The sequence below is a fragment of the Zophobas morio genome, unplaced genomic scaffold (assembly GCF_036711695.1).
Source record: "Zophobas morio isolate AGI-343-1 ecotype UQ-CSIRO unplaced genomic scaffold, CSIRO_AGI_Zmor_V1 ptg000024l, whole genome shotgun sequence".
In the NCBI taxonomy this organism is placed as follows: domain Eukaryota; kingdom Metazoa; phylum Arthropoda; class Insecta; order Coleoptera; family Tenebrionidae; genus Zophobas; species Zophobas morio.
In genome coordinates, this window is record NW_026972129.1 from 18542953 (window position 1) to 18560320 (window position 17368).

The 17368-nt window shown below is 34.4% G+C and overlaps 1 protein-coding gene and 1 long non-coding RNA gene across 2 annotated transcripts; both read left to right on the plus strand.

Annotated features, from left to right (window-relative positions):
- Nucleotides 1–826: 826 nt before the first annotated feature.
- LOC135135622 (uncharacterized) lies at nucleotides 827–3949 on the plus strand. The gene has a single exon (XM_064064714.1). It carries the CDS (start codon nucleotides 827–829, stop codon nucleotides 3947–3949), a length of 3123 nt encoding a protein of 1040 aa, XP_063920784.1.
- A 3762-nt stretch (nucleotides 3950–7711) lies between these two features.
- Nucleotides 7712–10032, plus strand: LOC135135488 (uncharacterized). The gene is made up of 3 exons (XR_010281570.1): nucleotides 7712–7770; nucleotides 7827–8030; nucleotides 9972–10032. It is a non-coding gene; the product is annotated as an uncharacterized LOC135135488 (long non-coding RNA).
- Nucleotides 10033–17368: the final 7336 nt, after the last annotated feature.

The window sequence follows — 17368 nt, forward strand, 5'->3', positions numbered from 1 at the left end:
CAACAAGCGTCCCCAACTTTCTCTTCTACCTGCAATGTATCGTTTCCGATTTTAACAACTTTGTACATAGACTCCGAACTGTCAACAACAAGTAAATACAGTGTTACACAGCACATGTTTGTGTTTCATTTTATATCAATCTTTTTCGGTACGTATGTATGAGTAATAATCATACAACCAACATTGGTCCTTCGAGCCGGATCTCTCCACATGTGTGATCCAGTGCTGTGAATTCAACAATAAAACGCGGTGGTGCCATTTTTCGACGCCTGTATCGGGAGACGTGATCTACCGGCCATCGGAGTTCCCTACCGGACAGGAGAGCAGCGAATCCAGCCCATCCAGTCGTTTCATCCAAGGTTCCAAGTGACCTTATCACGTTTTTGGTAATTTTCGACGCCTGTATCGGGAGACGTGACCTACCGGCCATCGGAGTTCCCTACCGAGCAGGAGAGCAGCGAATTCAGCCCATCCAGTCAATTCACCCAGGCTCCAGGTGATCTTATTACGGTTTTGGCAATTTTCGACGCCTGCATCGGGAGACGGGATCCAGCCATTGGAAATTCCCAACCGGACAGGAGAGCAGCGAATCAGTCTAGCCGTCCCAGGTGCCAGAGGGCCTTATTGCGGTGAGTGGGTTCCAACTATTCCTTTTCTTTATCTATTTCCGGTCAAGCACGCATTCGACCGTAATTGTACGTCATTTTATTTAAATTTCATTGGCAAGTACCATTTACCTTGCCCGAACTGTACCAGTTTTACGTATTTCAACTAAGCGGTTTTTCAAATGGTTATGACGCGTTCGCAAACTTTCGATGCTCCACACATGGCAGGCGCGGAAGGTGACGACAATGCCGAAACATTTTCGGACTCAAATCCTACACCAGAGGATGCAGGAAATTTACAAATTTTACTCTTAAAAAGAGATCGTATTCACGACGAAATATCGCGTTTCAAGTTGTGGTTTGAAACAAACAATCTAAGTACATCCGCTTCTCGACTAAGAGTAAGATTGCGCGATTTTGTACGTATTAAGGCTCAGTTTGACAAAATCCATTCTCAGATTGAAGCTCTTGATGACGCCACCCCCGATTTAGAACAAGCTACCACAAGACTTTATTTTGAAAACGCGTATTACGATTTATGTGCAGATGTCGAAGATGCTATTGAACAAAAACGCGTTAACACATCTTCACCTGCACCGCAAGATAACGCACCTACGAGCACACCGTCACCATCGGTGCAATTGCTCCCGATTGTTATCAAACCGTTTAGCGGAATTTATACTGAATGGCTACCTTTTTATAATACATTTAAAACGTTGGTTCATGACGACACACGTCTGACCAAAATTCAGAAATTCCATCATTTAAAAAATTCTTTGTGTGGCGACGCAGTAAACGCCATAAATCCGTTAACAATTTCTGAGGCAAATTATGATGTAGCGTGGAAATTGCTCAAGGACAGATTTGAAAACAAACGGTTAATCGTCCAGCACCACGTGACCAATCTGTTTAATCTGCCTCAAGTAATTAAAGATTCTGCTAGTTCAATGCGACAGTTATTAGACACTTTTAACACAAATCTTGAAGCGTTGAAATCCTTTGATGTCGAAATAAATCAATCAGACGTCTTACTCATTTATTTATTAACATCGAAATTAGACTTTGTCAGCCGCAGGGGTTGGGAAGAATCTTTGACTACGAACGAACTACCAACTAAAAAACAGTTAATTGATTACTTGACACAACGGTGTCATTTGATGGAATCGATGGAGTTAAATAAATCGCAATTTAAAACTAATAATACGTATAATAATAATCAAAAAACAGAACCGAAATCATTTTCAAAGCCCCCACAAAAGGTGTCTACATTTACAGCGGCAGTAAATCGCAATAGCACACAATCCACTTGTAATTTTTGTAAAAAATCTCATTTAATTTACAACTGTGTTACCTTTTTAAAACTCAGTGTTTCGGAAAGAAGGTCTCAGGTAGCTGGGTTGAAATTATGTCAAAATTGTCTCAAACCATCGCATACGTCCGATAGCTGTAAATCTATGTCATGTAAATTATGCCAATTGAAACATAATACACTTTTACATAGTGACCAACCCTCTCATTCAAACGAAAACCAGCCCAGTACCAGTGGAGTTTATTGCTCATCCGCCCTTTTTCCACAAGCCGTTTTGTCTACAGCAATAATTCTAATAAAGGATTGTAAAAACAAATTTCAAAAATTCCGGGCTTTGTTAGACGTGGGTTCAGAATCGCATTTTATTACTGAAGCCGCCACTAACAAATTGGGTTTAAGTACAGAAAATGCAAATATGGTCGTAGCAGGTATTCAATGTTCAAATACGACCGCTAGACAAAAGGTTCAGGTACAGATCGAGTCGTTGCATTACTCATTTACAACAGCTTTAAATTGTCTGGTAATCCCAAAAATTTCGAAGAACATACCTGTCCGTACCTTTTCTAAAAATGAGCTGGACATACCTGAAGCGGTAAAACTTGCCGATCCTAATTTCAATTTGTCACAGCCAATCGATCTGTTAATCGGAGCTGGATTATTTTGGCAACTGTTATGTGTAGGTCAAATTCAAACGATAGGACATGGCTTAATATTACAAAAAACTTTATTAGGTTGGATTGTAGGAGGGCCATTGCATGGATGCCCCACCAGTAACACTCGTCAAAATCTACATTGCGCGGTCAATAATGTCAATTTAGAAAAGCAGGTTGAAAAGTTCTGGAAACTTGAAAGTTATTCAAACGATGATAAGCCGCTCACAGCTCTTGAAATACAACATGAGAACTATTTTATTAACAATGCCACTCAATTATCCAACGGACGATTTCAAGTCAGATTAACATTTAGCAAGTGTTTCCCAATTTTGAGGAATTCGAAAGAAATCGCGCTTCAACGATTGTACTCATCGGAACTTAAGTTCGCAAAAAATATAATGTTAGAAATCAACTATCATAATTTTATAAAAGAAAAGATTAATTTAGATCATATGCTTTTACTAGGTTCATTTACAGAGCAAAAAATCGAAAGTAAACCCCATCATTTTTTGCCTCATCATGCGGTTTCCAAAACTGACGGGGTCACTGAAAAGATTTGCGTAGTGTTTGATGGGTCAGTCAAACCATCAGTCGGAAAAAGCATAAATGTTTGTCTCAGTACAGGGTCAAAAGTACAAAACGACATTTCCGATGCAATAATTCGATCTATAACGCATGAGGTCGCTTTTACAGCGGACATTTGTAACATGTATCATCAAATTTTAATTCATCCCGAAGACAGACGATACGAACAAATTTTGTGGCGGGATGATCCTCATTTGACAACTAACCACATGAATTTTCATTTCATTCCGCCTTCCGCACCACATATGGGGACTATCGGGGAAGCAATGGTCAAATCTGCGAAAAGTCAGTTAAAGCGCGTTACTGGTATATTTTTATTTAATTTGCAAGAAATGCAGACGTTGCATATACAAATCGAAACGTGTTTGAATTCGTACCCGTTAACCGCCATGTCCAAAGATCCAAATGACCTGACTCCTTTAATTCCCGGTCACTTCCTCGTTGGAACCCCTCTAACTGTTATTCCAGAGGATAACGTCACCACGGTCTCAACGAACCGGCTCTCCAGGTGGCAACAATTCAGCCGCACTCAGCAGCAATTTTGGAAACGGTGGACAGCAGAACATATGGGTCAACTTCATCATCGCCCAAAATGGACCAAGGCCAGCCGCAACAGCATAAGGTGGACGATTTGGTGGTCGTTAAGGAAGACCACACACCTCCGCTTATATGGACCACTGGGACGCGTTAGTACTGTTCATCCCGGTCTACAAGGCTCCATTCGCGTAGTGACAGTGAGAACCGCGCATGATGTGATTAACCTGCAAGTGACTAAGCTGTGTGTGCTTCCGACATAAACAAATGTGCAGTGTCTAAATTTACCCCTTTTTTTTTTATGTGTTCTGTACTCTATTTCATTGTCAATGTATGCACCTGTCATGTAGACACATATTATGTATTTCATATTTGCAATTGTTATACTTTGTCATGTTGAAAGTTAGTTCTTTCAAGGCGCCGGACCATGTTCGGGTTTCGGTTTTACTTACCAACCGCAACCCTTGTCAACAAGCGTCCCCAACTTTCTCTTCTACCTGCAATGTATCGTTTCCGATTTTAACAACTTTGTACATAGACTCCGAACTGTCAACAACAAGTAAATACAGTGTTACACAGCACATGTTTGTGTTTCATTTTATATCAATCTTTTTCGGTACGTATGTATGAGTAATAATCATACATCCAACATGCAATAACTTTCTTAATATATGCAGAGATATGCAGTTGCACATGCTCAAAAAATTAAAAAAAGCGTAATAACCGAACTAAATTTATTTACAAATTGCAAAAACACCTTAACTTTTATTACAAAAAATACATAAATCACATTGCAAAGTGTTTAATTAGATCTCACTGACAAATAAATGACATTTTTAAGATAATATTCTTATACTCAAAAATAAATATAGGTAAACAGAACGAATTAAAAAATAGTAGTAATCGACTATTTAATTACTATTTTGGTAACAATTTATTTTTAAATATTTTTCGAAATATTCTAACAAAAATTTTTCCGGTGATTCTAAAGTATGTATTTGTAAATAAAAAAACTGCGTACTGCGTCCACAGATGTAAAAATACTTATCGGATTAGCGCAGGCACAACAAAACACAATTCCTTCTTGAAGAATAAGTTCAGGAAAAGGTTTAATTCATAAATTAATTTGAGTTATCTACATATTGACACACATCTCTATCGCTTTAAATACTTAAATGCAAACTCACGATGAAAAATAATAGGATAACGTCCCTTCGACCACCATAAAACATACCATTCATACACTTAAGTAACGAACAAAAATATTGAAATGAACGGTATTTCCAAAAGTAATTAGGACCCGAATTTACCTGGAAGGATGGCTTAACACCCAGTGGTTCCTCCAAACTACCATAAAACCCAAACCCAGTTATTTGAAGCTCAGGACAATATTTGCAATATGATTCATGAAGTTTCGTTTTTCTAGAAAAATGCCGATCGAATGGCATTTTTTTTTCAAAGTAGCACAAAAATTGATAAATAATGCAAAATATGCACCCGGTATGTGAAATATGCAGCAGAAGGCAAATATATGCAAATATGCAATTTTTTATAGCTGCATTCATTTTTAATTAGCATGATTCGTTCACATATTAAATATCAAGACTTATATGCAAAAAATAACGGATATGCAAATTTCATAAAATCCGCTCTCTAATAATAACCAATACCTGCGCCTAAATTAAGGAAAATTTCCAACTGCACAATCGCAATAATCCCCCTTGTGTTCTTAATAGTACTTTTACACCTCTTCCCCTTCCCCCCCATTAAAGTGCAGTATGATTTTGTCGATTTTGTGAGAATACCTACAACATTAATAATAAATAAATAATAGCAAAACGCAAATTCAAAATAAATATATTGTAAAGATATAAACAAAAATCTAAAAAAGGCATAATACCGACACGATTAATACATACATATATCACTATTTAAAGGTACATCACAAAAGTTTGTGTGTTGTCTTCCCAAAACAGAAGACTAAAATAATTAATTAAGCCACAATCGAAAAAAATGTTCTGAATTTTATTATTATAATTCTTATTTTGTCATTTTTAAATAAAGACTTGCGTATTCTCATATTTTTAAGAAAATGGGGTGACACGTTCTTAATTGGATCAATAAAAAATTTGTGATGACGCCAATAATAATGTAAATAATACTTGTCATAGCACAAAAGAAAATTAGAAACAGCGCATTACCAATGCAAGAAAAAACCAAAGTGATAAGAGCTGTGAAGGCAGTACGACTCCGCAAGTACGACTGATAAAATTTTTGTTGTGCAATTTTTCGAAATCACTGAGACAAGTGTTATTGTTAAGCAGGTACGTGACAGAGCGAAAATAGCACATCTGGGGTTTCTTGAGCTTCCAACTTGACAAATAAAATCATAAAAATTCCTCGATTCTTTTCGGTGAAGGGATGAACCGGCGTCAGTAATAGTAACTTACGCTCGGGAAGTAAAAATGTTAATAATGTGAAAAAGTTACTGCACAAATTGCAATTTCCAGCTGCACAAATGCATTTTTGAACTGCACAAAATGTGTAGAAGTGCACATTAATTTAGGCCCTGCCCAATACATCGGGTATGTTTCTGTTGTTGTCTTCGTTCGACACCACTGTATTTACAGTATTTAAGCAGGTATACGTTTCCGCCCCTAAAATCCCACGTACGGCATCTTTTGCCCAAGTAAATACAGCACCTGGAATGAAGACAGAAACAGAAATAGTTTTACAACACCTTATCAAAATTTAAAAAAACCACTATGGTATTATTTGAAATTTATTGTTAAAGATTGTATGGTCAATTAGATGTGGGTCGTCGTATTCTTTAAAAAGTGACCTTCGTCAGTGAGTTCGTAATGCTTAATTAATAATTATATTCAGAGCGAAAAATACAACGGCTTTATTAGAAATACACCAAAGACAAGTTTTTTCATTGTAATAATTTCTAAGAATTATTTCTGTAAACTTGTTCACTTGAAATTTTATTTTGTAAGTACCTGCTTGGCAAATTATAAATAGAACATCTGTAAGGTGACCAGATTTCAAAAGTCCGAAACCGGAACATTAGTTTCCATTTCCATCGTAATCTGATATATAACTGCTTTGAAAATTTTTAGTTGTAATATACTAACAGTACTGACATCTGCTGACATTTAAAACAGTGCAGTGCTGACAACCGTATCCATACAAGTTTTGTTCCCAATTTTTCACAAAATAAAATTACTATTAGTGATTTATCCGAGGATTTATCTTTATTCTTATCAGATTTATAGAAATCGGAACATTCACGGAACGAATGTTTTAATCGGAACATTTATTGGACGAAATTTGAAATCGGAATTATTAGAGTATTGAAATCGGTACAGTTCCGATCAAATCGGAACGTTTGGTCACCTTAAACATCTGGGGTTAATATAGGGAAGACCCAACGACACAAAGCCATAAAAATTCTTTGCCCATTGTCCCTGAAACGGGACAAGGTTTTGAAGAGTTCATTCGTCGAATTTTGATTTTATAACGACGTTTATAAAGCGATGATGGGTAGCAAAAAAACTAGAGAGTGGTTAATTTTCATTTTATTAAATTTATTTTATCTAGTGAAAAAATAACGCTCAACTTCTGCATTTACTATCCACCAGATGTTTGGGGGGTGCAGTCGGACCTTTGTTGGTTTGGTTTGTCTATGAGTCGGACGATCCCTTTTTTCCGTATTTATGGTTATTGCACTTCAGACTCACAGTGAAGCTGTCGAATTCCATTTGGCCATTTGGTTCACAACCACCGAACCTTTCTCGTGAATCCGTAAATCACTTCATTTTTAATGCAGTTTTGTGAAAATTGTGCCATTCAGTGTGGATTAAATTTACACTAGGTAAGTTAATATAATTCTAATGAAGTAATCATTTTAATTTTTACATGCTTCTGTTGTTTTTGATAACTGTACGTAAATAACAACAACAGTTTTTTCAGACAAGCTGGAAATACCACCATTAATCACTGAAGATACTCCCGGTGATTTTGAAGAACTTACGGTGATTGTTTTTGAAAGTGAGGCGCTTTGCCATAACATGTTGCAAAGGTATGTTACTGCAATTTTTTATGAACTAGGTGCTAATGAACACAATTTTACTCTAGACTTGAAACAAATACAAAAAATATGTGCGAAACAAAAGAAATTCTAAAGGAAACGAGTGAACAAATCTCCAATATGAAAACGTCATCAAATGTGACAAATCAAAAAGAAAACAGTAATAGAAGATATGCCGCCAAGACCACAGGTAAACAAATTTTGAGGAATTAGAAGATTATCTCTGCCTACTACAACAAGCAGGCTTCTTTGTAAGTTAAAAAAATACAATTAGTCCAGTCAAATTAGCGATCAACCTCGAAATGAGAGATAATAAGCTGAATTTTCGTATATACCTTCATTTTAGCGTTCTAAAAGTTGTCTCAAAAGTCTCATAAAATCTCGTGTCTGAGTCGTAAGTTATTCAAGGTCAAAGGTCAAGAAAAACATTATTTTGCGATTATCTCGGTTTCTATTGCTCTAATGATGTTAACACCTATTATCATAATTGTAGAGCACAAATTTGGGACAAATTTTATTTGAAACATTTTTTGATACACTTAATCGTTTTTGAGATAGCGGGCAGTGGGCGCGCAGCGTTCATCCATACATACTGTAATGCAATCAACCGTGAAAATATCTGTGAATACTACCTTGAATTTTGAAAAATTTGTATTATTTATCAGTTAATACATTGCATTTAATAACATTTTGCATATTTGCAATACATTTATTTAATGATACTTACCTACTTTGTGTAATTAAAAACTCTTTAAATGACATATTTATTGTAGGTATATCTTAGGTTAGATTATTATATATCTTAAAGTTATATTAATTTTTTCAAAGTAAATTTTAAGGAAGTAAAACGAGTTCATATATTTTAATTTTATCTTTATTCAGCAGCTGGACATTTCTTACGATTCATCTTGCAGTGAAAATCTATAAATTTTTAATAATTTAAAGAACAAAAGTATCAATTTTCTTCTTCTTCACCGTCATCTTCTGGACGTTCGGGAATTTCTGTTTCATCGTCGTCATCTTCGGTGCCCTGAATTGTTGTTTCCAGACCTTTCCGTTATAATCATGATAAGAAAATAAGTATTTAAAAACTTGCACATTTTAAAGATACAAATAAATTGAGATATACAATAAATATTTCATTAAATGAGTTTTTAATTACACAAAATAGTTAAGTATTATTCTATGAATATATTGAAAATATGTAAAATGTTATTAAATACAATGTATTAATTGATTAATAATACAAATTATTCAAAATTCAAGGTAGTATTGACAGATATTCACGGTTGATTGCATTTCAGTACGTATGGACGAGCGCTGCGCGCTCACTGTGCTCTATCTCCAAAACGATTGAGCGCATGAAAAAATATTTCAAATAAAATTTGTCCCAAATTTTGTGCTCTACAATTATGATAATAATTGTTAACATCATTGGAGCAATAGAAACTGAGATCATTGCAAAAAACTGTTTTTCTTGACCTTTGACCTTGAATAACTTACGACGCAGACACGAGATTTTATTAGACTTTTGAGACAACTTTTAGAACGCCAAAATTAAGGCGTATACAAAAATTCAGCTTATTGTCTCTCATTCTGAGGTTGATCCCTTTTTTATGCTAAAATGACTGGACTAAATATATTTATATGTACTTACATATAACATAATTTTGGATATTATATACAGGTAGATGCCTGTAATACTATAACACTTTTTTGGAACCTACTAAACATGACACATTTCGCTTAACACGTTACATACATATTGGGTTGCAGAAAAGTCTTACAGTGAAGCACCCTGTATGTTATACATACGCGGTGACTTCCAAATAGATTCGGAAAAAAAAATCCTTTAATTGTCACACGGATTCAAAGTAATTAAATTGCTGCTCCAGTTTCAAGAAACAAATACGGAACAACTTGTTAAATGTAAATGATGCGGCAATGATTTATTCAGTTTCCATTGTGACTAAATTTTTTCTTTATTTTTGCTGTGTGTTGCTTAGATGGAAACAAATGACACTGAATGAGGTGTGGATCTTGATATTTTTCCCCTGAATTGGGACTAGATAAAAGAAATTACTTAAAATTTTCTCTACTTCGTGATCTTGTGGTTTTATTTTCCGAACTTAAATATTTCAGAGTTACTCGATATATACACATAAAAATATTTTCTTCTTTTCTTATTTCAGGAACTGCTATTGTCCCAGATAGGTGGTAATGGGAAAAAGAACAATGTGGAGCGTATATTAAAAAAAAAAAAAATTCAGCGAATTTGCTGTAGCTTGTTTGTTCGGTAGGAAAATTCCAAAATGGTTGGGACAAAAACAATGAATATTATGAAAGGTATTTTTTTTGCAATAAATATAATTATTACAATTTTTATTTTTGAAGAAATTACAATGAAGACCCATTCCGCAATAGAAAAAGAAGTAGAACAACGCTGCTCAGAGTGGCTACGACATTCTAGTCAACGCCTGAAGAAAGAAAAAACAACGACAGTTTATAGTTTCTGTGTCCTTTTTTAAGTGTAAATTATATTGTATTATTTTCGAATTAGGAAATCATATATATATATATATATTTATTTATTTATATTATGAATTTATATTAATTTTTATATTTTATTACTTATTACATATTATATTTTTTCAAACATTGAATAAAATAATAATTTACTGTAAGTTTTAAATTTTACTCTCCATTTCCATATCCCTAAATGGTAACTAGACTTTCTGAAATGCCTATTCACATCGCATAGATCATGTTAATAAAATATACTGAGAGTCATATGTTTACGATGTTGCGATATATACGTAACGTCTATGTCCATTTAATATGTTATATTGGCGTTTAAAATAAAACGTAACAGATACATAAAAATATAGAGAATCTAGCGACATACTAACACAACGTTATGATGATGTACCGCGAGCACGTCTCTAGTCTGAAACGATGTGGATGTCACCAGTATGTTACAAGCATGGGTCACTGTTGATTACATTACATAGCACAGGGAAAGCAAATGTACGCAGTTTGGGATGTAACAGCTAACAAGATCGTAGACAGAGTTAAGTGGCATTAACATCGCTAAAACGTAACTGTGTTTACTGGGAATAAGATGCTATTTTTTTATTTCTTGCAATTTGCTCCCAAATCATTATTACTTTGTTGTTTTTGTAGATTTTTGTTCTAGAATTTCTATATTGGATTTAATAATTACGAATCATCTAAAAAAAAAAAATAAAATTTTAAAATTTTGCGTTAATTTTACGGGGCAGCGTAGTTATTTTTGTATTAAGGGGTGATGAAGGCGATTTTGGGTTGCGGTGGATTTATAAGCCCCAATTTTCATATTAAGGTATAACTGCAAAGAAAAACAAAACGAATCATGCGATAACTCGAATTTTAGAAAAAAAATCAGTCGTATTACGTATGTGTATATTATCAACGGATGCACTTGAACCTAGCGTCGGAGCAATTAATCTTCAAGTGGCTAACTGTGCAGTACAAAAAGGGTTAGTTTTACTTCAAATCCACACAAGTCCAGCAGCGTCATCCTACATATTAGATATAAAACTCAAAGATCATAGCATTACAAAGTCAGTTTTATGGAGGAAAATATTGAAAGAGCAATCATTGATAATGTACTTCAAGTTAACCACTTCTAAATGCAGCGAAGATGCTAGCCTATAGGCAACTTTAAAGTTACCCTCACGGGTCAGGTCTCTGGTTATCAAGTTATCACTTGCCATAGCGAACTTTAACCTTAAACTCTTTGTAGCGTTTGTAATGTTTTTTATAACGACAGTGTATTATCATTATTGTGGGCAGTAATTTCATATCAAGTATCAGTAGCGCCTCGTGACCTTTTGAAATGGGGGGACACAATTTGATTGATGAAATAAATATGAAGATATAAAACAGGCTGTTATTACCAGTTAATATACGAAATTGTGTGAGGTAAGTAAATACAAAAATACATTCAATAAAAATAAAAATGGATTTCTCCACATACCTTTTTGCCTTCGGTGTTCATGGCATCTAAAAGTTCATTTTAGACAGTTTTAGGCGTTCCTTTAAAAACCGTTGCTTCTTTCAAATGATCTGATAAGTCCAATTCAGCCATAAAATCAATCAGGCCTCGAAATATACCTGGATTTTGTGATTCCTTACTTTCGTCATGTCCACGTAAAGCAAATTCAAACACTCCACAAAATTGTATGCATATTATCAATCGGCGTAATATATGGCGATTTTTGTCGATCCTTACGTTATGTGTCCGAATATTATTAATATAAGCGAGTATTACCGAGAAGATTATCCAAGAATACTTATCATACGTGCTCGCACAGAATAAAAATTAAAACTCGCGATAGTAACTCAATCCTGCCGAACAGTGTCGCAACGGGACCGCATGTCCAGGTGAATCAAGCGGCTAGGACGTGAGGTTTCCATGGCAGCGGTGTAAACAAAACGTCTAAATCAGCCATGATTTAGACGTTTTGTTCTCTGTGCTCGGCTTTTATCAGCATTTCATCAGAAATAACATATCATATATCCAAGAGACATCTTTAGATGTAAGTGTAAGTTTTGATACATTTTAATATAAGTGGAGCGAGATGAAAAAATTTGTTTTAATAATAATTAAAGACACAAATTTCCGGATAATTTTTTAAATATTGAAAATTACTATTTTGCTATGTCCAGTGTATTTGTAGACGTTGTAATTTTGGTGGGCACGTGCGTTTGTGCCCCCCGCCACCAGCCGCCCCTGTCAAATATATATTCTGTGGAGCATTTTAAGAACATTTTTGACAGTTTAGCATCAGACCAAAAGTATCTGGTATATATATAATGATACTAACCTAAACAAGAAAACGTAAATTGATTTATCTTGAAATTAAGCATTCTTGGATAATACGTCGTGTTACAAAATGCCACAACATGTTAACTATGCGAAAATGTATGTTAAATAATGAAGAAACTAGTGTAAATTTCAGTAAACTTGTCGAATTATTTCTGATAATAATTTTCCATCAATTAATGTCGAACAAGTACGTACATGACGTTGTATTCAGTTATCAGAGCCTAAGCAGGAAGTCGATAGTTGTTCGCAGTTTAGCGAGGATTCCAAAGTTGCGATATTAGAGCGAATCTGGTCACAAAAAGATCGATAAGTGCTGCAATATCGCCCGTTACACGGTTTGGTTGGCCCTATTCGCCCGTTGTTGAGTTGTGGTGTCTTTCAATATTTTTGATCCTCTATTAGACGAAGGAATGAGCGAAAAATCCAAGCTACCTAATTTCCTGATCTGTCTTATCCAGATTCGTGTTGTTCAATTTCCCTTCTTTATCTTGTCCGATTTCTTTGCCGAAATCAAATGAAAGCGGCGTTAAATGCAAAATCAACATTTCAAGTCAAAAGCGAATCCTTAAGCGTCTCGAATCGTGTATGTCGAGAATCTGAGTGACGCTGAAATTGTGATTTAATGCCACGACGAAATAATTTAAATATTAAGCGAGTCTTAATTAATTTCGGTACTTTTAACAGATTAGAACGCCGAAATTGCGTGCCTGCAAACTTTACTCACTCCATGAAGATTCTTGCGGCATTGAGAGTCTAATGTTGCAACAATACGTTAAATTTAAGTACGTAGCACAGTATAACATTACCAACTTTGTGCAGAGTTTACGATATCTGTTCAACTGGCTAAAGAGCCCTTGAATGAGCTTAACCTACTCACTTTGCGCACAATTCTAAGGAACTCGCGAAAACTGAAACTGTTTACGACGATTTAACTCGCCCGGAGATGCAGTTGCCATCTGGGCGCTGAAAATTTTCAGATGCAATTAGAAACGTCACTCATTACGTCCGGAAACGTAGTTTTAAACTTTGCGAGAATTTGCATAAAACAATCTGGGTCATTCTTATTTCGCAGATTGTGTCATCTCGAGCGTAGAATCGAGAACGCCGAGAGCAGATTCCCTTCGCACCACCAATAACTCTCCTAACGTTATTCGTTATTGTTCGGTTATTTCCTAAATAACTGTCCTCGTGTTACTTCTTCCCATTTTTAATATCCGGCTGTATGACGTAATAAAAATGCTTTTTCTTTTATTATAAGCCGGCTCATAAAAGCCCCTAATTTGCCAAGCAATTAGGTTTGGGGCTTTGTTTAAAAATTTGTGAGCTTAAAAATTATTACGCGAAGCGGCAAGAGAAATTTATACCATTTTTCACTAAGCAGAATCAAAATTTACTTTATCCCTCTTTGTTGTTTCGTCCTCGGAATTATATTTCCCTAGACGCAGAAACTACGAAACTTGTGTATTTTAAGGTAAAGAAACAGACTCCTTTTTTATTCGCAACTCCACAAAAAGAAACAGGAAACTTTGACCAATTTGTCAAATTTCGCATTTGAAATTGGTGCAAAAACACGAGCTGTTGGTTCTACCGTCTTGTTATTTATGATATTTAGTGCCTCTGATAAATGATACAGATTTACAAACGTGAAAAATATTCAACGGGATTTATCATTTGTCAATTGATCCTTCCAAAATACATTCCTACTTTTTGTTCACGTTAATATCGAATTTAGGTTACGTTAAAGCGTAGTCATTATTTTTTTATTTATTTAATTAAAATTAACTCGTTCACCACCGTATCTATAATTACCAGTAAAATTTAACAAACATATCTGAGGACATTTTATTGTGAAAATGTAATAATACAACATTCGGTAATTATTATTGATGTATCCTTTTTATAACAGGATACTGGGAACTTTAGGCGCCACTGCCAAGTGTGGTAATGATGTCTTTATACTAACGAGTATTGCAATGAGGTCATTTGGCAGATTTCATGTTTTCCGGACTTTTCACAGCATGTAGAACACAAAATTGTCGCTCTTATGTTTTTGTCAATTGCAGTTTATTAATATATATTAATATTGTAATAAGATCCATCTGACAAATCATTACTTGTTTTCTCGACGTTTCATGACCCCTGGAGTACGAAAACGTAGATTTTCCGTTTCCCGCTGTCTGTTGTCTGCCGCCAGTATCCATTTTTGTTAGACAGATAATCTCCGAAACTACTTTACCGATTGTTGTCAAATTTTGTATGTATGTTAGAAATATCGTGCAGATGGTAAGACGCTAACCAAAATTTAGATAATCATCCCCACCACCAAGGAGATGACGTCATCTACAAAATTTACCATTGTAAATTTGTTTTTAATTGTATAAAATTAGATATCTTTGCACCTGTGGTGTATGAATCCCTTTTGAGTTTTCACCCTAGACATCCATATTTTTTAATATAGTACAGGGGGGTCCTCATTATAAACTATTGTGGTTTTTGAAAATATATACATGACTTCTGAAATTTTGGTAAAATAATAACATCCTTTTACCAACAAAAGTTTGTATATTGATTTCTTCCGAAAAATTGGACCAATATCAAATTTCTTTCTCTTATACTGGGACTAGTACTACCTATATTGTTTTTACTGTATATAAGTTTCCACAAAGAAGCAAAATTTCGCGAAATCAAATTTTATCATTTTTCAAAAAAGGGGGATTTTTGTGCTGTACTTGAGGGGCGAGGAAAGTTCTGTCGAAATAACGTTCTACCATTGTTTTCCGAAAAATTAAGAAAAAAAACATTTATAATAACACTGTAAAAATCTAAAAATAAAAAGGACCTATGATCATATTTACCTATTTATGTAAGAAACTCTGTAGGGACTAAAAGACTTGGTAAGATATTTACCAACATTAATTTAGTGATTGCAGGATATAAGAAAATTTCGTCTATACACCTTCCCCACCTTCCAAAAATTTTATCATATGTAATAAAAGAATTAAAAGAAACTTTAGAAATCAAAACTACAATTTAAATACTAATGTTTTAGAAATGTCATTTTAGTTTTACAATAAATTATAGAGACTATATCAAGAAAAAAGAAAAAAAAGTTGTTTCCGCGCTTCTGAAGAATTATAATATAAAATTAGAAAACCTGATTGTGGGAAATTAAATTTGCATACATAATGGAAAAGTTTATTTTATTTTTAAAAAAGTCTTTTAACACTAGAACGACGGAGGCGGTCATTTGACCGCTTTTGAATTTTTTATTCTTGATATTTCTGGTTTTATAAAGTATTTCGTTATTATCCTTCGTGACAATTATTTATTTGTTCTTGATTGTATGTGGAAAAAATCGCAATTCAATAGGACTGTTCGTCACCTGTGTGGGGATATGTCTCCCTAGAAAGACGGAGTGCGGTCATTTGACCGCTGCAATAAAATCGCTTCGAAAATTCTCGAAATAATCAAAATTACCTGACACCCGATACTGTCAACATCTGGACATAATTTCCAATAAGATGGTTGGTAATTTTCGTGGTAACTTAATTTATTTTGGCATTGCACGTGATTACATTCTTTGGTTTGGATCTTGTTCTGTTCGTGAAGGGTGTGCATTTTCTTGGTGATTTTTGCTTTGAAAATGTCGCAACATTCGGTGAGAAATTATATGACAGATTTGGAATTACTCGCAGAATTGTATAATTCGCCTAAAGACGGATAGTGGTAATGTATATGACACAAAAGTTCTGAAAGATAATACTACCACGCCGACTGTATATCAAGGGAAAAAAACAAAAATGTTCTGCTATTGAGCACTATGCATCCTGATATAATAATTCAAGATAATCGAAAAAAGCTTCTGGACACCATAGCTTATTGCAACTTTACAAAATATGGCGACGATATGGTGGACCAAGTGGCTAGAAAAAATTCGATGAAAGCGGGATCAAGGACAAGTTATTTATAACATTTTAGACTTCGTTGTAATAAGTGCATGGATTTTATATTAGGAAGTGAGAAAGAAGAAAATAAGCAGACGAAAATTCCTCTTGAAATTGTGAAAAGAACTCGCAGTAAGTGATGTTGGGTCAGGTCAGGTCAAACTAATAAAAATGACCTACTGCCTAAGAAAAAGTTCACAGAAAAAAGAAAACAATGCCATGCAACTAAATGCCGCAATAAAGCAAACCGAACGCGTGATAGATGCAAAAATAATTTATGCGGAAAATGTTATAAAGTGACAAATTTCTTCTATGCAAATTGCTTGTAATCGTAAGTTTCATTTATGATTTCCACTTTCTAATGTTTATGTTACTGTAATTTACTTATTCAATTAATTTTAAAAAAGTATTTATGCTATTGGCCATGTTTTACTGAAAAAAAGTACAGCGGTCAAATGACCGCAAGCCGTCCGTAGAGGTATGCGTTAAACGCCGTCCTCCTAGTGTTAAAATTTCTCAAAAAATTAAGGCTATAGACCTTGACGTGTTAATTTCAAAAATATAGCGTGTTTAGGGTCACGGAGCAATATTTTCAAAATATTCGTGTGAAATTCGGATTTATTGAAATTTTTAAAAATAGTAATATTTAGTTATCGAAGAAATGAGTTCGGAAGTGACTTCTTCCCGAAATCTACAGGAAAATTTATTTAGTTAAATTTCGAAAATCGTCGAAAATGGGTCCAAATTTGCATACATGGTGCAAAGTTTAATTTTT